Source organism: Toxorhynchites rutilus, chromosome 1 (genome assembly GCF_029784135.1).
Source record: "Toxorhynchites rutilus septentrionalis strain SRP chromosome 1, ASM2978413v1, whole genome shotgun sequence".
Taxonomy (NCBI): Eukaryota; Metazoa; Arthropoda; class Insecta; order Diptera; family Culicidae; genus Toxorhynchites; species Toxorhynchites rutilus.
In genome coordinates this window covers 87,625,355-87,648,268 of record NC_073744.1, presented here as the reverse complement: position 1 = coordinate 87,648,268, position 22,914 = coordinate 87,625,355, and the positions used below count along the sequence as shown (strand labels likewise).

General features: G+C 38.8%; 1 protein-coding gene across 3 annotated transcripts in view; it reads left to right on the top strand.

Moving 5' to 3' along the window:
* The first annotated feature begins 1,110 nt into the window (after window positions 1–1,110).
* The window catches only part of LOC129762666 (FAST kinase domain-containing protein 4), a 29,893-nt gene continuing 8,089 nt past the window's right edge, over window positions 1,111–22,914 (top strand). The window contains exons 1-5 of one of the 3 annotated variants that reach the window (XM_055761148.1): window positions 1,121–1,312; window positions 1,420–1,621; window positions 1,680–1,849; window positions 2,477–3,533; window positions 3,697–4,134. In XM_055761148.1, the coding sequence (XP_055617123.1) occupies window positions 1,310–1,312; window positions 1,420–1,621; window positions 1,680–1,849; window positions 2,477–3,533; window positions 3,697–3,770 (1,506 nt within the window). In that variant the 5' untranslated portion in view covers window positions 1,121–1,309 and the 3' untranslated portion in view covers window positions 3,771–4,134. Of the gene's footprint in view, window positions 1,313–1,419; window positions 1,622–1,679; window positions 1,850–2,476; window positions 3,534–3,696; window positions 4,135–22,914 lie in introns of those variants that run through there. The other 2 variants (XM_055761147.1, XM_055761146.1) reach the window with 2 other exon arrangements.

Genomic DNA, 22,914 nt, shown 5'->3' with positions numbered 1-22,914 from the left:
GAGCCGCCATCAAATGTTGTGCCACCAGGGCAAACAGTGAATCAAACAGTTTTCAACAAAAGTGTTCTGGAACGATTATTGGCACGGATACGGCACGTGCGGCCCGAACAGTACCGATCTGGAGAGGCGCCTTCCGACACCTCTACGAACGTTGAAAAATTTGTGTGGAAAGAGAATGCTTATATGTACAAAACTAATATCTAATCTTTTGAGTATCTCGTTTTTGCTTTGTTTTAAAAAATAGTCCCGGAACTTTTTGAATGCACTGTGTATGTCTCGAATTAGTCAGTAGATCTACTCATGGAGGATAACACTAAGAGTGTTATCGATAACACGATAAGATCTTTTCAGATTCTCACAAAACCAAATGTATTAGGTTGCAGTGTTATATCGGTAGAAAACATTAAAATAAACTATTTCGCATGAATTTATTTTTCAATTCCAAGGGTAACTGGTAGATTATTTTTCAGCAACGATGACATTTTCCCGGAATCTTCTCCATGCTGGATGGCAACCAAACGAAAATAGTTCCGCGCGTGTATGTGTGTGCGGTGGCTGCTCCGATGTCTCAAGCGGAACCGTTTGTGGCATCACTCTCCTCCTGATGGATTCCCTTCTGGCCTGAGGTGCACAAACAGGCTCTTGTTGACACCGTTCATCAGCGCTTTCATGATAAACGAAGTTAGCTTCACCACAACAGCGACAACATGCTCCAATCGCTGTTCAATTATAACTGAGTGGATTTCCGAGCGGCGCTCGCTTATATACCGATAGGTGATTTCAACAGCTTGTTTTGAAAGCAATTTTAAGGCTATTGAAATAAATTTTTGGATGAAAAAGGAACAAGTATATAACTCGTAGACATTTTATCTTTCGAATGAAGTGTTTATCATATCATTTCGTTCGGTTGTTTAGAAGCTAATAAAGCTCAAAATCTCGGTCTCCGGTGTAACGCTTTCGTTTTCGAAACTATGATTTTAAACTCCATTATAGAAATGAAAGACGTAGTCCTACGTCAAAATGCCTGGCATCTCGGACTAAGAAAGCATTTTTTTTCTCCTATGCTATTTATTTGACAGATGATAATTGGGTTGCTCAAATATAAACAAAAGCAAGTGAAACACGCTCGAAAGTCATAACGTTTTGTAGAAAAACTCACCGTGCTGAGGGGATTTGGATACAATGAGAACTTGAACTAAATTTGTCAAGCCGCTTTCAATAATTCCAAAAAAGTAATTCTTCACCTTATTGTGTAACCCTGTCCTTTCGGGAAGGATTATTCTTGCAAAAAATAATCGTGCTCTATTCCATGGTATATTGTCATTGGTTACTTGTATTTAATTTTGACGAGGGTTATGTTACATAAACTTGAAGCCGTGATTCAAAAATCACAAATGATTATCATACATTTTTTTTCAGATGTTCACATTGCACAGATTCAGTCGTAGCTTCGGGTTTTGTATATTTAGGCGGAATTTTAGTGCACCGGTTGTTCCGTTTGCATCTCGTGTAACGCCAGATGAAGGAAAACCCGAAGACCACAAAACAAAAGATGTGCATCGATCGGAGGAGGGCTTGAATGAATCTGCTGCTAAACCGGGCGTTTCGAATGGAGGGAAAAGTAATACATTGACGAATTTGTTGACTTTTTTGGTTTTTTTAAGGAGTGTCTATTCTAGATCCGATAGTTGCAGCTGCTTTTGCTTCATTGCGACAAAGTGATCGGGAAACACCAAAGAAGTTTGCTGCTTGGAGCGATATCGATGAGAAAATCATTAATGCTACCTCGGTTAATGAGCTGCTGGCTGTACCGGGCCATGTTAGAGTCACACGTAAGCAGGCTTTAAAGGTGGGTTGAGTTTCACAGAGTGTACAGTCAACCCTCATATAACGCGGTGAGTGCGTACCGCGTTATATGGAAACCGCGCTATAAGAAACTCGGGTTTAACTCACAAACCAGGCTAATTCATAGCGCGTTGTATGGAAACATCTACCGTGTTGTATGGGAACTGCGCTATAAGAAACTCAGAATGAGTACAAATCACATCATTCGTACCGCGTAGTATGGAGCAATAAAAGGAAATGATAAAAAAAACCGTACTGTTTTCTACCGCTCCTCTAACCCAGCTCAGTAACCAAATGGGTACACTTTTTTACATAGATCTGCCTTGAGCTCATCGAGTAGTTTGATAGGTTTAACAATGACAGCTAATTTGCAGCACATCTTGACTTGCGAAACATATTCTCTAAGACGGAACTTGCCTGAAACCGATGTCGTAAACGGCTAAGGGATTATCTTGAATGTTTATATAAACATATCCAGTTAAAATCATGCATTGGGTGCACGAAAAGAACTGATGGGATGTTGTTTGCAATTTCCTCTCCGCGTTCTATGGAAACCTCGTTCTGAGAGTACCGCCTTCTAGGATGGTTGACTGTATATCATTGATAACATATTCATTAATTTCTTCAATAGATCGTTTCTATATTGGCCGAATGGAGTTCGATAAGGAAAGTGAAATTGACAGATTTTGAAAACGATGTACGATTTGTGCAACTGTGTAGCATTCTCGGACGAGCTAATGGTAGGAATAATAATGGGAATAAAATCACAGCTGTTTCAAGATCAGATGTTACACCATTGCATGTGGATGATTTGCAGACAGTGCTAGGAGTAACGGCAAACGATGAGGCCGCCAAGCTGATTGCAGGTTTGACAATGCCACAGATGATAAGAGTGATGGTGTCTTTGGGACAGAAAAGAAAACGAAGTACACCTTTATTGCGATCGCTGGCATTCAACATAAGCAGCAATATGAGTAGATTGAATTTGAAGGAATGTGGCGATCTACTCTATGCGATGGCAATTCTGAACTTTCGCGACTCTGTACTTACTGCCCGAATCTGTGCTGATATCGAAATCGAATTGCCTAAAAATGAGGACAAACCAGCCCCTGTTATTTCAATACTTACTAGCTTAAGTCTGCTTAGGTATCGAGATACGAGCATTTTGGATTCGTTTTCCGATTGGATTGTTAGCAAACGTGATATATGCAAGTCTTCACATATAAGCGCACTTCTGCTATCGCTAGCCTCGCTAAACTATGAACCAAGTAACATGGATGCTGTGAAAATCAATCTAGTTGGAAGTTTAACGAAAAGTGATATTAAGTCGGTTGATTGGTTGAATACGGTTTGGGCATTAGTGGTCCTCAAATGTGCGACAACTGAACATTTAAGCTCGGTGTTATGTCCAGGCTTTTTGGCAAGCTTAGAAAGTGAACGAAACGGTGAATTGACACCCGCACTCAAAATGAAGATATTGAACCTGTACGCATATGCCGAGCTTGTATTGAAGGATACGTCGATAACTGGGAAAATAAATGTCAATGACGCAAAATTGTATGTACCCATCGATCCATCGAAGGAAAAACGAGTGCTGATAGCAGGTATGCTAGACGCTCTACGAAGTTTATTGCCCTCGGAGAATCATGTTAGGATCAACAGGAGAACACCGATGGGATTCGCTATTGGTGAGTGGCATCGACACCGAATATGACAATCTTAATTGCGCAAACATTTCATAAATTTCACTGACAACACTGTTTTGTTGTGGTTAATACAAGCTTTTTTTCGTCTCCAATTAATGTATAAAATCTATATCTTTCATAAGTGTTTTCTGTTTTCTGTTTTCAGTGCTTCGTATCTTTGATTTATATGTTATGTATTTGCGGCCAAAATCGAGTGTTGTGATTCTGTATGATATTTAGTGTCGAAATGTGTAAAAAAGTAGAAGGGTCTGAGCCTAGGGGCACGGACGGAAGTTAGCGTAGGACTGTGATCGTTCAGAACAATTGGCTATTTTAAATGTAATTCTTTTTGCTGTTCAAAAATCTGTTAGTTTAACTCTTTTGAAACTCTGAATAGTAGCCCTGAAAAGGGCCGTTTGTTGTATGTACTCATAACCTTCAAACGGTTTGTAACGAACAAAGAAAGACAATAAGCTTCAGGCAGGAAGTTCAACTGTCTAACTGAAAATGAATAATGAATATCAGTGGGACACATAACGGGCGGAATGGTAGATGAAGTATATGTGAATGGGTAAACAAAAAAATATCGTCATTGATTACATTGAATAAAAAATTTATGGGGAAGAATCGAAAAAACAAGTTTAAAATACTCACTTTCGTGATATTTTGAAGTAAAATACACATGAAATCATGAAGTTGCTTTATTTTTAATGAATAGCTATGGTATTGTGATTTCTTTCCATTGTCTTATTCTTATTATTAGGCATCGAGAGCAGTAGCTTTTTCGGTGAAATAATGTTCGTTTGCAGACAATCATAATCAAGTCGTATTGGTTCTACTGCTCAATCTATCATAGAAATTAAGTCATTATGAATTATGAATATGGTTCATGAAGATCATTAATATTTCATTTCGTTTCATTTTTGTGATGCGATGTAATGCCGATCTCAATAAGTCCTCGCATGATAATCGCTGCCTCCTCCTAATTAATGAACGATCACTGTATGGGTGACAATTTTCCCGTTGCTTTGATGAAATCTTGCATTAAGGCAGATGAAATCTTGCATCTGATTACTTTAACATCTTGCTGATTTGTTAGATAGAACGAATGATTGCATTTTGTGTTACATGCAACATTCATGGGAACGAAATTGGAAGAAAGAATGCATAATACATAAATTACCTTCGCATCCGCTCGCAAAACATACCTCTTCTATTTGTTCAATTGCTCACTTGTTTTATTATTTCCACTATTGATGTCTTAGGTGAAAAAATGCTGGATAAAATTGCCGTCTAATGGTATATATTATAACATATATCGTAAGAACGATTCTGCGTAATATGCATTTGAAAACTCCTAATAAACGTTACATTTTTCGTAGAGTGTCCCCCCTATATAGAAATCAAAGACGGAGTCCTACGTCAAAATACCATCACAAAAATACCATCACTAAAAGAGCAAGCCATTGCTGCATCATTTATCTCTGGGGTTCGCGTTTATTGTGTCAGGTGATTCTTTCGAAGTGAAAACTCATTATTGTGCGGATAGCTGCTGGCATTAGCTTAACTTTCTGATTTATTGTTGTATTTGCATGTTTGGTATGTTTGTTGTTAGATAATTCAAAAGTCGTTCTGGCGCCATTGCCTGCAGTTGTAAGAAAAACCGAATAAAAGATACACACGTTTTCTATATCGCGATTGATATAAGTTATTTTCCGCTTTATCTAAAACATTAGTTCAATAAAAGTAGTAAAATATTTTCGTATATGTCTTTTAAACTACCGCTATCCCAAAATACGTAACATTTTGGTGTCAGAAGTGGGATACAGCAGTAAAAGTTTTTCGGTCGAAAAAAAGTCGCGTACGCTTCGATTCCACGAAAAGTAAAATGGCTTCCCAAGAATGCCTTCCCGAATGCAGAGATAATGCAATCTCTCACAAAAATGATAGCCGACGCCCTGAAGTCATCTATTCAAACCACTTTGGGGCAATTGAATCCTGTCGGAGCTGTAAAACCACCTTCGTTTTCCGTTCCCGAATACCGTATTTCGGACAACACAGAACAATACCCACACTATGCTCGAGTGCATATGGGTACAGAATTGAATAACGCCATCAAATTCCTGATTAGTCCTCGCGATCCAGCGGACATCTCGTTCGATGAACTTCGATCGGCATTAGTAAATCACTTCGACCAGCCAAAGAATAAATACGTTGAGAGTATTAAGTTTCGGGAGATCGTGCAACAGAGCGACGAATCCGTGTCCAGTTTTGTTCTCCGGCTTACCCAAGGTGCTGCGCATTGTGAATTTGGAGAATTCTTTGATAGAATGCTGATCGAGCAGCTCTTACACGGTATCGATCCATGCGAACTGTGCGATGAAATTATAGCAAAGAAACCGACAACATTCAATGACGCTTTTGCGATTGCGCACACAATTGAAGCTACCCGCAACACAGCTAAAGAGGCTGTTCCCCAGAGGGAACCAACAAGTTAGGTTATGAGCCGCTGTTAATGCTGCAACTCAGGGATCCAAACGTCAATCAAACACACCGTTCTTTTAGCAGTTCTATATTCAAATTATAAACGACGCTTTTAAGCTGAAATTACAATAGTTTGTTTGTTTTAATTCACTGCTATCAAATCTATGATTCTTTAATGTCTACTCACAAATTCAGTGTTGAGCTTCACTTCAGAACCCTGATTATTCAATAGCAATTTACCTAAAGTATGTTATTGAAATTAAATGCTCTAAAAATAATTGTATACATTTCAACTAACAACGTTCCATTGAATTCCATTTTTGGGGTTTTCATTCGCACGCCGATTGGTTTCTGTCACAAATTTTGACGTGGGACTACGTCTAACCGGAATATATGAAGAGTAAAATGAAAACCTAAACACAGAACATGCAGGAAAAAATGAAAGATTTCGAATGCTTATAGCTCGAACATTTCGTACTGGATAGGAGAGATGTTTGCATCACTTGATAGGGAATATTTCTACGCATCTATCGCAACTAACAAAATGTTGTTTTTCATTAGATAAACAATTGAATAACTGTAAAATATTAGGCGTTATCTAAACGCCCTAACTGCATCGTTTTGATTGGCCCGATTTACGGTTTCCCTAACACAGCCATCAAAACCAAGCAGCCTTGGGGAAATCGGCATTGCAAATTCATGAAAGTAGGGGGACTTTTGTTCTCATCGAAAAATGTTTCCTAACACAGACTTTAAAACCAAGCAGCGAAATCGGCATTGCAAACACACGAAAGAGCCTAGAGGCGAGTGAACTGAAAAGTTTAAACCCTCTTAAAGTCAAAAAGAAGAAAAAGAACACACGAAAGTAGGGGGAGCTTTTGTTCCCACCGAAATGTGTTCCCTAATAGAGATTTCTAAACCAAGGTGCCTGGAGAAATCGGTTTCAAATTCATGCAAGTCGGGGGTATTTTTGTTCCGACTGGAATGTGTTTCCCTAACACAGACTTCAAATCCATGAAGCGTGGGGAAATCGGCATTGCGAATTCATACAAATCGGGGGTATTTTTGTTCCGATTGAAATGTGTTTCCCTAACACAGACTTCAAAAACCGAGGTGGGGAAATCGGCTCTGCAAATAAATGCAAACTGCGAGTACTTTTGTCCTCGCTTGCCTTTGTGCAGAGTGGAATATGTATGTCCTAACATGATCTTCTAAACTTAGGAACCTGGGAAAATCGTGCAGCCACTAGAAGCGAATGAACTTCCCAGTTTCAAGCAAATTCGAGATTCGAGAAGTATGTACACTTTTGGGATGTAAACTTCAGAGGGAAATGTAAAATAAAATTTTGGGATGTAAACTTCAGAGGGAAATGTAAAATAAAATAATCGTTTGATAATTTTTTTTTGTCTTTATTGGAAAGATTTTCAGCCTTAGGCTGGTTCATCAATCGTTTGATAATTCTTCCGTACATATATTTTGTTCTAGTCATCATACCAAACGTAAAAGGTCCGTCATTAAATTTACTTGTAACGATGAACAATCAATCACAATAAATGAATTGACTTTACACGGCATTTGTTCATTTTTTTCACTCACAGAGCAAATATATTGAACTCAATTGAATTTGGAAACTGTTTCATTCAATCAAGAATTTAATCAATACAAACGAATGATTGCTAAGCTAAGGTAGTTCCACGTGAACCTTGCGGTTATATCATAGATATAACCCACTCATTTTTTTCCTAACTGAAATGTTCCTACGCAACGACTATAACCATAGGCTCCTGTTGCAATTTGAAAACGCTTGCGGTTAAAGTCGACGAAGACACGGAAGGGAAATCCAAATGACGTATCTTCGTCACACCTATACAAGGGTAGTGGGAAACCAACATACGACTCTAGAGTATGCAGTGGCTGTGGTGGTCAACATACACGAAGTCAGTGTAAGTTCCTCAATGTAACTTGTTTTACCTGTGAGAAAAAAGGGCACATTGCCAAAGCTTGTAGGTCCGGTAAATATCAATCACATGATCACACCATGTATCAAGTGCAATTGGAGAAGCTTTCTGAAGAAGTCGACTAATAGCGAATTCGTTTTTAAAACTGAGTCAGTGCCAAACTGACTCTGTAATAAAAAAACGTTTTCAGTTTCACGAATGCGGTGGTTTGTTGGTGTGCGTTATATAGTCTGATTTGTTTATATTTACGACGGCAAATGTACAGTGTCGACGTCTGGTGGTGATATTAGTGCTAGGGAGGTAAATTGTTCTCCATCAGATTAGAAGGGCCAAGTGCAGTGTAAACATATAAAAGTTCGAATGAAAATTTTTACTTAATATTGTTTGATTACCTAACACATGTAGTTCTGACACTCACTTAACCATTTGTCGATGCATTTCCTGTTTGTTCCACAAATAATTACTATTATAATATAAAACCATCATTAGACACAGTTTTCGTTCAATATTCTGCGATATCGGAAAAAAACTTTTATTTAATCACATAAAATAAATATTCGATACGTTAAAGTAAATTTTCATTCATAATTTTGATTTTGAAATTTATTCCACCTGAATATCCATCATTATTTTCACCTCCCAATGAAAGCACACGTAGCTTAATGCCGTCTACTCTACTCTTCAAAATCAGAATCCGAATTGGACTACGATTCCAATAATACAAAAGCAAAAGCAGCAGGTTTTCCATTTTCATAGTCTTTATTTTTAGATTTTCCAAAACAATATTCGGAACTTGACAGTTCAGTATAGTTGTATTGGTGAACCCGAGTGCCAACCCGTGAAACATCTCAGTGCGAAACTAACAGCTTTCGGGGCGAACTAGTGCGACACTGAGTGCGAAACTGAGTGAATAAAAAAACGTTTTGACAGCAGTTAGTGCGGCACTGGGGTTGAAACTGAACAAAAACAGGAAGTGGGTTATATCTATTGTATAACCGCAAGGGTGACGTAGGACTATCGTTGATTTAGAGATCATTTGTTTGAAGTTGAATCTAAATCTAAATCCATCCTGAATGAATGAATAAATAAATATTTGGGTGACTTCAAAAACGAGAGTGTTACGTTGGAGACTCAAGGTTTTATGCATCCAATATTGGATACAAAAAACCTTGTTCTGAAGAATAATCTTCAGAAGCTTTCCTGCTAACTGCACTTGATTGACAAATCACAAAACCAAATGTATGTGGTCGCAGTATTATATGGATAGAAAACATTAAAATAAACTCGCTTGAATGTAATTTTCAATTCCAAGGGGAACTGGCAGATTATTTTTCAGCAACGATCATTTTTTTCCAGGTTTCCTCTCGATAACCAGCAAACGAAAAGAGTTGCGCGCGTGTATGTGTGTGTGTGGCGGCTGCTTCTATGTCTTCCCGAGGAACCGTATTTCGATGCTGATACTCTCTTGGTCACGAGAGTATCAGCATTGGCTTTTCTGCGCTCCCTCACAGTTAAAACAAACTGATTGCATTTCAGGTCAGGTCAGGCCAGGTAATGAATCCCTCGATCCCTCGCCGTTCAGCTCGTTCAGTAACGATGTTGTCTTGTCGATGTCCTCAGGCGTCGTGCACAAATTACGTAACGCTAAAAATCCGAATTTTGAACCAACTCTCCCCCCCCCCCTTTCGTAACGCAATTTCCTATCTCTAATAAACAGAAAGTAACGCAACATCTACCCCCTCCCCCCTTATCGCGTTACGTAATTTGTGCACGACGCCTCACGAAAAATGAATCGGTTTCACCACCAGAATATCATTTCAGTATGCTTTTCGTGCGTGATTGAATCGAGAGAAGGTGTGGATTACGATGGCAATTTGGAAGGCAAACTAGAGGAGAATGAACTCTCTGAGTATGAAAATTTCGGCGACTGAGCAATAATCGATTGAAAATTATATAATTTTCGCGATACGAAACATTTTCCGTTTTTCATGTTATGCATCCAATATTGGATACGAAAATATCCTACTGATGGGAAAGAATAATCTTCAGAAGCTTTCCAGCTAATTACACTTGATTGAAAAATTACGAAATCAAATGTATTTGGTCGCTGTGTTCGCCATATGATTAGAAAACATTAAAATAAACTCTTTCGCATGGATGTATTCTTCAATTCCCAGGGAACTGGCAGATTATTTTTCAGCAACGATTAGATCTTTCCGGAATTTTCTCGATGCTGTATGGCATCCAAACGAAAATTCTCGTTTCAGTTTGGCCTGCAAAAAACTTTTCTAAACTCTAATCCATCAAATTTGGAGCCCTGAAAAGGGCCGATGATTATATGCTAAGCTAATATAGCACCCTCTCCTTGGATTCGATGGGCCAGCTGAATGTCCTTGGGCATGATGTGACGCGTTTTGCGTGGATAGCACACAAATTTGTATCTTCGAATAAGCCTCCTGCAGCGTCATAACCGCGAAACTTTGGAAGCGCAAGTCGGTTTTGAAGTCCTGAGCAATTCCACGATCCAAAAGCTGCAAAGGTAACTTGCGGATCAGCAATTCGGTCGACTTCCGATAGCGATGAATTTCACGCAAAGTTCCCGGTCGATAGCGATGTGGCTTCTTCACCTATCCTGCGGCTGGTGTGCTTATCCGAGCTGCTTTCGTGTGCCTTACCACTGAAAGACTAACTAGCTATCTGCTTGGTCCCAAACAAACGAGTCGTCACGGTGCGAGAGTAGAGTAAGAAATGAACGAAAGCAAAGGAAGCGTCATTTTATAAACCATAAAAGTATAAAATCTAAACCCCACCCTTATTATATTCGTTGCTTACCCTGAGAGAGAAACGAATAACATCGAAGTAAGTATACAGTAATGTATTTGAATCCGGACACTTTGCGTTACATTTAATACCATACCGCAGCCACAACATTTTCTGCATGTTGAATTAATGCGATTGATAAGTAACTATCAAGAAACTATCAGTAACTATATTAGCAACTATTATCGCATAAATTCAATATGAAAAAAATGTTATGGCTGTGGTATGATATTGAATGTAATGCAAAGTGTCCGGATTCAAAAGCATTACTGTATAAAAGAGTTAACTCGACTGAAATTTTTTCGGTTCGGCCTGCAAAAACGAAATTAAGAGCCCCCGCCGACTGCAGACTGACTTGTCGACCGATAGTTCGGTCGGCTTCTTAATCAGTACGGAGAAAAAAAGTCTGTAGTGTACAGCATAATGCATAGACGTAAGTATGAGCTTCCCCATCTCACATTCCAATAAGATTAATGGGTTTCCAAGTGGGCGCGCTACATACGGATACGAATGATTTCAATAACCTGTTTTCGAAGCTATCATTAAGCTATTGAAACAATTTTTCGACTCAATAAATAGCAATCATATAACTCTTGGACATTTTATCTTTTGTATGAAATGATTATCATACTGTTCTGTTGATCCGAAGCAGAATGAATCACGCTTAAAGAAGGAATGGATTTTTTCTTGGAATTTAGTCAGCAGAAATAATGCCCTTTCCCAACAATTAAAAACGACAAACGGTAAACAGTTTCATCAAAGTGATTTCTTCGATATGGGGATATATTCACTACATCATGTCATATATTTCATATTTTTCATTATGAAATCCATATCCATGGCACCTATCGGTATCGAATTATCATCGACACCACGATTTTCGCTAAATGCTCCTTTCAGTTCGGCCTGTAAAAAACTTTTCTGAACTCTAATCCATCAAATTTGGAGCCTTGAAAAGGGCTGTTGATTATATGCTAAGCTAATATAGCACGCTCTCCTCGGATACGATGGGCCAGCTGGATGTCCTTGGGCATGATGTGACGCGTTTTGCATGGATAGCACACAAATTGGTATCTTCTAATAAGCCTCCTGCAGCGTCATAACCGCGGAACTTTGGAAGCGCAAGTCGGTTTTGAAGTCCTGAGCAATTCCACGAACCAAATGCTGCAAAGGTAGCTTGCGGATCAGCAATTCGGTCGACTTCTGATAGCGACGAATTTCATGCGCAGTTCCCGGTCGATAGCGATGTGGCTTCTTCACGCTTCCTGCGGCTGATGCGCTTATCCGAGCTGCTTTCGTGGTGCCTTACCACCGAAAGACTAACGAGCTGTCTGCGAAAGACAGACAGACAGCTCGTTAGTCATTCGGTGGTAAGGCACACGAAGTCAGTTCGGATAAGCGCACCAGTAGCAGGATAGGTGGAGAAGCCACATCGCTATCGACCGGGAACTTTGCGTAAAATTCATCGCTATCAGAAGTCGACCGAATTGCTGATCCGCAAGCTACCTTTGCAGCTTTTGGATCGTGGAATTGCTCAGGACTTCAAAACCGACTTGCGCTTCCAAAGTTCCGCGGTTATGACGCTGCAGGAGGCTTATTAGAAGATACCAATTTGTGTGCTATCCATGCAAAACGCGTCACATCATGCCCAAGGACATCCAGCTGGCCCATCGTATCCGAGGAGAGCGTGCTATATTAGCTTAGCATATAATCAACGGCCCTTTTCAGGGCTCCAAATTTGATGGATTAGAGTACAGAAAAGTTTTTTACAGGCCGAACTGAAAGGAGCATTTAGCGAAAATCGTGGTTTCGATAATAATTCGTTACCGATAGGTGCCATGGATATGGATTTCCTTATGAAGAATATGAAATACATGACATGATGTAGTGAATATATCCGAAGAAATCACTTTGGTGAAACTGCATTATAAATTTATTTGTGTACGAATGCCGCAATCGATAGTCGACTCTAATTTGCGCTGGGTAATTTCCTCGGAGGACTCGATTCCTCCTTTGAGCATTAATAATCTCTTTCTGGCAAAACGATGTGCTATGAATCACATTATTTGAATGAAGAATGAAGAAGTTTTCTGCCAATTTCCTTCAACCTCCAAACGTATCTTTCTCCCGTTTGTCGTTTTCGCGTTCGCTAATCCTCTCTCACAACACCCATTTCTAGTTTGAGAAATTGTTGAGTAAACATTGTTTGCCAGTGCGCGTAGAGCGGGAATTCCTAAAGATTCATTGCACCTCTAATTAATTGCCGAAAGACGTGGTCTTACGTTGATCGCACTTGATTGAAAAAATCCAAAACGAAATGTATTTGGTCGAAGCATTATATGAGTAGAAAGCAAATAATCGCTCGAAAATGACTTGATTTTCGCGATGTGAAACATTTTCCGTTTTTCATGTTATGCATCCAATATTGGATACGAAAATTTCCACTGATGGGGAAAAAATATTCAGAAGCTTTCCTGTTAATTGCGATTGATTGAAAAATAACAAAACCAAATGTATTTGATTGCAGTGTTATATGGATAGAAAACATTAAAATAAACTCTTTCGCATGAATGTATTTTTCAATTCCCAGGGGAACTGGCAGATTATTTTTCAGCAACGATGATAGCAACGAGAATTCCGCGCGTGTATGTGTGTGTGTGTGTGTGTGTGGCGGCTGCTCCGATGTTTCAAGCGGAACCGTGGCATCACTCTCCTTTTTGGCCTTAGGTGCACAAACAGGCTCTTGGTGACACCGTTCATCAGCGCATTCATGATAAACGAAATTAGCTTCACAACAACAGCGACAACATGCTCCAATCGCTGTTCAATCATAACTGAGTGGGTTTACGAGCGGCGCTCGCTTATATACCGATTTTTGATTTCAATAGCCTGTTTTGAAAGCAATTTTAACACTATTGAAACAAGTTTTTGGATGAAAAAGTAACAAGTATATGACGCGTAGGCATTTTATCTTTCAAATGAAGTGTTTATCATACCATTTCATTCAGTTGTTTAAGAGCTATTAACGCTCAAAATCTCGGTCTCCAGCGTAACGCTTTCGTTCTCGAAACTTTGGTTTAACACCCCGGTATAGAAATGAAAGACGTAGTCCTACGTCAAAACGAATTCGCTATCCGCGTTGACGGCATTGAGCTTCGCATTACGAAATGGGGGAGTAGGCATGATAATATGGGTTTGCAGAAGAAATGAACACGCTTTTAACATCAAAAGTATGAATGAAAATTAGTTTTTCCAAATCAATTTAGTACTCTATGTAAATGAAAATCACTTTTGCTTGCAAGTAGTGAAAACATATCACACAAAAACTGTATCTAAAGATAATGTTATATTATAATGGTAAGTTTTGGTGAGAATATCTGAAAATTCATAGAAAATAATTTAAACTGAGGTCAGAACAACGTATTTCTAGTAGGCAAATAACGCAAAGAAAAAAAATTCATACACATTTTAACAAATTAAAACTGTCTTAGAACCGACTAATCTGATAGAGAATAGTTGGCCTCAGGCAAACTAATGTCGTATCTAGATGTCGACACCATTTCGACGTCAACGCGAATAAGTAATGCGGTTGAGCAAAATTCATCCAGTCGCTGCGTGCCAGAAAAAGGTAATCAGTGTCAAAATAGACGGTCGCCTCCTGGAAATTGAGGGTGATATCGGAGCCCCGTGCGGCATCATCAGCGAGAAAAAGCTGCGAACGATCAAACCCACGTTTACATTAAAGGGCACAGATCGGCAATTCTTCAGTTACACCGGACACAAAATTATGTGCATGGGTCTTCTTCCAGTTAATGTCAGCGTCGGAGCAACTACACGCAAACTGAACTTGTACGTTGTGTCCGGGGACTATGACGTTCTTTTTGAAAGAGAATGGAATTCGCAATTCATGGAAGTGGCAAATCTAAACGAGCTGTTCTCGAAAACTGATCCGATAAATTCACTAGTATCTACAAAATTTGTGTATCAGTAGAATGGCCAATTATGCTGATTATTTGGCACATTTCAATTACGACGTTGTGTATAAATCAACTAAGGAGAACGTAAATGCAGACTACTGTTCTCGTATCACACGAGCAACAAACAAAGGAAGAAGCAAACGAACTTTCGCTTCGTGAGGGAAGAGATATCGGTGAAGACGAGTTCGATGTCTTTGCTCTTCGTCAAATTGCACAACTACACATACGCACAGATCACATCGCTCGAGAGACACGCAATGATCCTATTCTTGGTAAAATCATTCAACTTTTGGAAGCCGGTTCTGATTTGTCACGATTTGGCTATAAAGCTCCGGAAGTGAAATATTCGCTGGCTGCAGGTTGTTTAGTGTTCGAACATAGAGCATATTGGAATTGTGAAAATGAAGGGCCTTGCTCGCTCGTTTGTTTATTGGCCAGGAATAGATGCAGACATCGAAAACACAGCAAAACCGTGCCCTGAGTGTGCTCGTTAAGCACACGCTCCCTCGAAGTTTAGTGAGCACCACTGGCAGTATCCCAGAGGCTTCTGGGAAAGAATACATATAGATTATGCGGGTCCGGTGTCAGGCTCAATGTTGCTGATTATAGTAGACGCGTATAGTAAAAGGTTGGAGGTGAAGGTCACCAATACCACCACGACAGCAGCAACGATTAGTATCATGGATGAGTTGTTTTCGAGATATGGAGTACCAGTAACTGCTGTGTCGGACAATGGCCCCCAATTCACTGCAGCGGAGTTTAAAGAGTTTTTACAGAAAAATTGAGTCAAATTTTACGAGTTAACGGCTCCTTATCACCCCGCAACAAACGGCCAAGCCGAACGATACGTGCAAACTACTAAAGATACTCGTAAGGCCATGGGAACTACAGTGTCGACGTTGCACATAAATCTCAATAAGTTTCTACAGCTATACCGTCTAGCGCCACACGCAACTACCGGTGAATCACATTCTAAATTATCTCTCTCCGAACAGATACGTCTCCGTTCTTTCAATAAGAAAGAAGGTAAAAAATGTTGTATATGCAAACAGTTGTTAGATAATCCTAAAATCGTTCTGGCGCCACTGCCTGCAGTTGTAAGAAAAACCGAATGAAGTTACAAACGGTTTTCTATATCGTGATTGATATAAGTTATTTTCCGCTTTATCTAAAATATTAATTCAATAAAAGTAGTAAAATATTTTCGTATATGTATGTCTTTTACACTTCCGCTATCCCAAAATACGTAACATTTATATTGACAAAAAATCATGCTTAGCCGCATGCAACTATACATCTAAAAGATTGTATGCAATCTTGCTAACTTTGGTATATAATCATTTGACAAGGAAAGAAGAACTGATAGCTGATGCGGTCGCTCGGTAGAGTTTGTGAACGACGCTTTAGTGTGTAGATTGTCTGCAAGTGTTTACACGAGGTAGGAGCTGTCCTTTTTATGTTCATTGGATTCTGGCCCGCTAGTAAGCGTACTTTCTTGTGTGCAAAAGATCAACTCATTGAACCAAATAAATTGTGATTGTTCTTTTCCCTCTTGATTTGTATTGCCTAACTATTCTTGGCCTTTTTATCTAATATGGACGACGAAAACATCTGTGTCATTTTGCGAAAAAAAGGATCCGAAAGGAATCGTTACGTGTTTGTATTGTTTTTCTTGTGCGCATCTTGAGTTCAAAAACTATATCGGAAACGCTGGTCGCCGTGTGCGTGAGAAACCTTTTTTTTTTGACGTAGGATTACGTCTTTCGGGAACATATTGGGGTACAAATTGAAAATCGAAAATCGAGCACATCGTGAAATTGTCCAATTTCAAACGCTTATTGCTCAATCATTTTATGATGGATTGATGATATTTTTGCGTCAAGCGATTTCGGCATTCCATAACAATTTTTAATATTGAATAAAATAATATATGTCATGAAACTAACTATCAAACAATTGAAAAATCTCAACCCCTATCCTAACGGAAATATCCACTTATAATTGGTCTAAATTGACGGCACATGCGGCGGTTCCCTAACAGAGACATCAAAACCAAGCTGCCTGGGGGAAATCGGCATTACAAATACATGAAAGTAGGGGGAGCTTTTGTTCCCACCGAAATGTGTTCCCTAACAGAGACATTAAAACCAAGGTGTCCGAGGGAAATCGGCATCGCAAATTTATGCAAGTCGGGGGCATCTTATATTGCAAGAAGGGTGAGTGATACGATTAATTCTAGTAAATAGAATTTAAATTTGAAACTTTGATGTTGGTTGCTTGGTTGGTTGTAAAATTGTATATGGTAGCAGTTGTGTTAAAAATGACTCGATATATGAAACGATTCATTTCAATTTTCATAAATGAAAACCAAAGTGTGTTCCCGCTCGAGAACGGGTCGTGTGATTTAAGCTATCTGTTTTGTTGTGTTCATTTTCACCCAAGAAAAGTTAGTGAAAAGAAAGTAAAAATTATAAATCAGAGTTACCTTTTCCATTTCAAATATGTTTTCCCTATATTAAAGTCACATATTTTTACTGATGAGAAAAATTGATAATTGTGTTCGGTATCGGTAAAGATAATTAAAAAAATTGATAATTGTGTTCGGTATCGGTAATTATCTTATATTACATAGGTGATTTTTTTTCTTTAATTCATCCATACATAACACAGGAGGCATCTCATCTAAGGTCACAGAGGGCGGTTTTCATCATATCTCATTCCTCTTCGGCATCTTCTATCTGATACGCTCCACCCAACGACTATTTACCATAATTTTGTCATCATCACTCGGTAAACATTGGTGGAGTGAACAAACAATACCCAACAACCAAACAAAATTGCCCTTTTCAGGGCCACTGAATCATTATCAAAGAGTTTAATGACGTAATTTTTCAAAAATATCCAAAATCAACAGATAGCCTAACGGAATCCTACGTCAACTACGCGGTCGTATCTCGGACACAACCCTTCTGTGACTTTTTTGTACTCCCGACTGTGCGAAAATTTATCAACGCATAGTCGAGATGTCAACCAACAAACAATCATTAATCACAACGCTCACGACGGAATTAAAGACGACTATTAAGAATACAGTAACTATTGAAATGCATAATATTCGATCAAAGGTGAAACAGGTAACTACAGCCAAAGAAAAATCCCAGGAGTTTTTGTCGGCTAAGTTTAATTTTATTGCCGATGATGTAAATAAATTAAAACATGAGAATGAAGAGATGAAGCTTGAAATTCTCAATCTAAAAAAGTCGCAATCATTATTGACCGAGACTGTTCATAAACTGGAAGTAATTACGGATAAAAAAAGTAGAGCGATGAATGAGGAAAGCTGTTTTCATGGAAATTCCTGTAACACGTGATGAAAATACTGCTAATATTTTTTACTGCCAGTATAACCCAGTAGAATTGACAAAACAATTGAGTATTTGGGTGTGCAGTTAAAAACAGGATCTATAATATCTGCTTCTAGATTATGTTCAAAAAAAAAATCCTAATAATGCGCTGATTCCTGTTAAAGTAATTTTTAATGAATTATCTGACAAACAAAGGGCTTTATTCCCGAATACACTACACGTGAAAACAATGTAGAGTGAATACAACCTTATTCCGGATTGCACGCCACTGTAAACATTTGCTAGAATTAATTATGAATACACCGAGTTCATCCACCGATGTTATTCTGGTTTACACTTCACGCTTTCGTTTGTGTAAACAGATCATACACTCTCCCGAAAAGTTGGTATATATGACGAGCTTTTTGGTAAATATCAACATTTAGTAAATTTTTGCAATACGAATTCTTCGTACATATTACGCGATAGCAATAGTAAACAAATGTCAAAACTGCCAGTATAACCCAGTAGAAGCAGTCGGTTCAACGACCATTACAACGATTAAACCATTAAATAAACCCTAAACATGTTATGTTAACCCAACCTTTATGCACATATTGTTATGAATATATTGATCTTTTGTATGCATCCTAATTAATTTATTGAACTATCTAAAATATTTAAATTACTTATTTAACTATCTAAACTATCGATATCTGATCCTGCATCGATTGGGTCTGAGTCAGGGCTACAACTTAGGAAAAAAACAGGAAGTGGGTTATATCTATGGTATAACCGCAACGGTGACGTAGGACTATCGTTGATTTAGTGATCATTTGTTTGAAGTCGAATCTGAATCCATTCTGAATGAATGAATAAATGAATATTTGGGTGACTTCGAAAACGAGAGCTTTACGTTGGAGGTACAATGTTTTATGCATCCAATATTGGATACGAAAATATCCTACTGATGGGGAAGAATAATCTTCAGAAGCTTTCCTGCTAATTGCACTTGATTGAAAAATCACAGAACCAAATGTAATTGGTCACAGTGTTATATGGTTAGAAAACATTAAAATAAACTCTTTCGCTTGCATGTTATTTTCAATGCCAAGGGGAACTGGCAGATCATTTTGCAGCAGCCATATCTTTCCGTATTCTTCCCGCAGTCCACCACCAGTGGTTAATGCTAACTCGATAAGTTGATATAGTAGACCTGTTAATCACAAAATCACAAAACCAATTGTATTTGGTCGCAGTATTATATGGATAGAAAACGTTAAAATAAACTCTTTTGCTTGAATGTAATTTTCAATTCCAAGGGGATTATTTTGCAGCAACGACGACTTCTTTCCGGATTCTTCTGGATAACCAGCAAACGTAAAGAGTTGCGCGCGTGTATGTGTGTGTGATGTCTCAAGCGGAACCAATTTTCGATGCTGGTATTCTCTCGGTCGTCTTCTCTTCTCTTTCTGATGGATCGGATTTTCTGCGCTCTGCCACAGTCCCAAACAAACTGAATGCGTTTCAGGTTAGGTCAGGCCAGGTAATGAATCCCTTGATCCCTCACCATCCAGCTCGTTCAACTCGTTCAGTAACGATGTTGTCTTGTCGATGTCCTCACGAAAAATGATTCCGTTTCACCACCAGAATCGCTTAAGTATGCTTTTTGTCCGTGATTGAATAGAAAGAAGGTGTTGTTTACGATGACAACTTGGAAGGCAAACTAGAGGGGAATGAACTCTCTGAGTTTGAAACTTTCAGCGATTGAGCAATAATCGATTGAGAATTATGTTTTTCGCGATGCGAAACATTTTCCGTTGCGCGCGCATCCAATATTGGGAACAAACATATCCTACTGATGGGGAAGAATAAACTTCAGAAGCTTTCCTGCTAATTGCACTTGATTGAAAAATCACAAAACCAAATGTATTTGGTCGCAGCGTTATATGATAGGAAACATTAAAATAAACTCTTTCGCATGAATGTATTTTTCAATTCCCAGGGGAACTGGCAGATTATTTTTCAGCGACAATAACATCTTCTCAGACTCTCTCCGATACTAGAAGCCCATCAGTGGTTAATTCTAACTCAATAAGCACCTGTTAATTGCACTTCATTGAAAAATCACAGAACCAAATGTATTTGGTCGCAGTGTTATATGTCATATGTAAGCATCTGTTATAGAGGCGAATGAACTGCAAAGTTTAAAGCCTCTTAAAAACGAAGAAAGAAAGAAAGCATCTGTTAATTGCACTTGATTGAAAAATCACAAAACCAAATGTATTTGGTCGCAGCGTTATACAGGGTGGGCCATTTAAAGTGGAAGGATTTGTTTTTGCAATAGCAAAGTAAAGAAGTGGAATTTTAATTTTTTTTTTAAATTCATTTATTTTGGTCCAAGGAGATTTGTTCTAACTACTTTTTGATTATGATATCTCGTAAATGACCGCCTCTGGCCTTGACCGCAAAATGTGCCCTTTTTTCGGCATTTTCCATCACTTTGCCCAAAATTTCGGTCGATATGGCAGCAATTTCTTGTCGGATATTGTCTTTCAGCGCAGCCAGGGTCCTTGGTTTACCAGTGTATACCTTGGATTTTAAATATCCCCATAAAAAAAAGTCAGGAGGCGTCAAATCAGGTGATCTCGGTGGCCAGTCATAATCGCCGTTTTTCGATATTAATCTTCCGGGGAACATTTCGCGCAATAATTTGGTCGTGGCAGCCGCTGTATGGCATGTAGCGCCGTCCTGTTGGAACCAGTAATTGTCCAATTCATTTTCACGAACAAATGGCAATAAAAAATCGGTTATCATTGTCCGATAACGCTCCCCATTCACGGTTACCGTTGCTCCATTTTCGTTTTCAAAGAAGTACGGGCCGATGACTTTATCGGCATAAATGCCACACCACACAGTAACTTTTTGGGCGTAAAGAGGTTGCGTTTCGATGAATTGAGGGTTTTCAGTAGCATAAAACCGACAATTTTGTTTATTCACTCCTCCATTCAAGTTGAAATGCGCCTCATCAGACATTATGATTTTTTGCCAAAAGCCACAATTGAGAAGTTATTTTGAATGTACAGCTGAACAATTTCAGCGCGTTGTTTAGGTGTGTATTGTTCTATGGTTAAAATTGTACTGAAATGACGCTTCCAACGCGGTATGACATTTGTTAATCTGACATCTCTGTCAAAAGTTATGGGTTTGCCAGATGCTTCCACTTTAAATGGCCCACCCTGTATGTTAAAAAGCATTTTTAAAAAACTCTTTCGCATGAATGTATTTTTCAATTCCCAGGGTAACTGGCAGATTATTTTTCAGCAACGATAATATCTTTCCGTAATCTTCTCGATGCTGGATGGAATTTAAACGAAAGAAGTTCCGCACGTATATATATATGTGTGTGTGGCGGCTGCTTCGATATCTCAAATGGAATCGTTTCTCGGTGCTGATACTCTCTCGGTCGTCTTTTCTTCTTCTGATAAATCGGATTTTCTGCGCTCCCTCACAGTTCCAAACAAATTGAATGCGTGTCAGGTCAGGTTAGGCCAGGTGATGAATCGCTCGATCCCTCGCCGTCCAGCTCGTCCAGCTCGTCCAGCTCGTTCCGCTCGTTTCGCTAGTTCAGCTCGTTCAATAACGATGTTGTCTTGTCGATGTCCTCACGAAAAATGATTACGTTTCACCACCAGAAAATCGCTTAAGTATGCTTTTTGTGCGTGATTGAATCGAGAGAAGGTGTGGTTTACGATGGCAATTTGGAAGGCAAACTAGAGGGGAATGAACTCTCTGAGTTTGAAACTTTCGGCGACTGAGCAATAATCGATTGAAAATTATATGTTTTTCGCGATGCAAAACATTTTCCGTTGCGCGCGCATACAATATTGGATACGAAAATTTTCTACTGATGGGGAAGAATAATTTTCAAAAGCATTCCTGTTAATTGCGATTGATTGGAAAATCACAAAACCAAATGTATTTGGTTGCAGTGTTATATGGATAGAAAACATTAGACAACATTTCGCATCAATGTATTTTTCAATTCCCAGGGGAACTGGCAGAGTATTTTTCAGCAACGATTAGTTCTTTCCAGATTTTCCTCGATACTCGAAGCCCACCAGTGGTTAATGCTAACTCGATAACCACCTGTTAATAGCACTTAATTGAAAAATATTTGGTCGCAGTGTTACATGGATAGAAAACATTTTTTTTTTTTTTTATATAAATCGTTTATTTTTACAGGCTCAGTTACATTAGTTTAAAGGAGCCGAATTCTTAAGTATATGTTTTAAAACTATACATAAATAATTTTCCTAACACTATGGTTAGTAAGGTGGAAAACCGATTACTCGCGGTTTACTCGAGTTTAGAGGGTGACATCTTTCAGGAAAGGGATGGGATATAAGGGAATTGTTACAATGTTGATGATCACACTCGATTCTTAAATCTATTGTATATTTACATTTCAACTTATTTTACTGTTTATACCATGGGGGCCAATCGCTCGCAATGGATGAAAAGGAGGGTATAAGGACATAGGTACAATCACACACGAAGATCGATAGCTTTAAGGAAAACATATATTTGGGTCATGTAATCAAGGTCTAACCGAGCCAACACATCTCTCACCGGCACATTGGGCTGTCTTCCTCGGGCCCGAAGGGAGTTTTCTAAATTCGATCTGGCGACAAGATACATCTCGCACGACCAAACAACATGCTCGATGTCGTGATAACCTTGACCACAGACGCAGAGATTGTTGCTGGAAAGATTGAAACGAAAGAGAAGCGCATCTAAC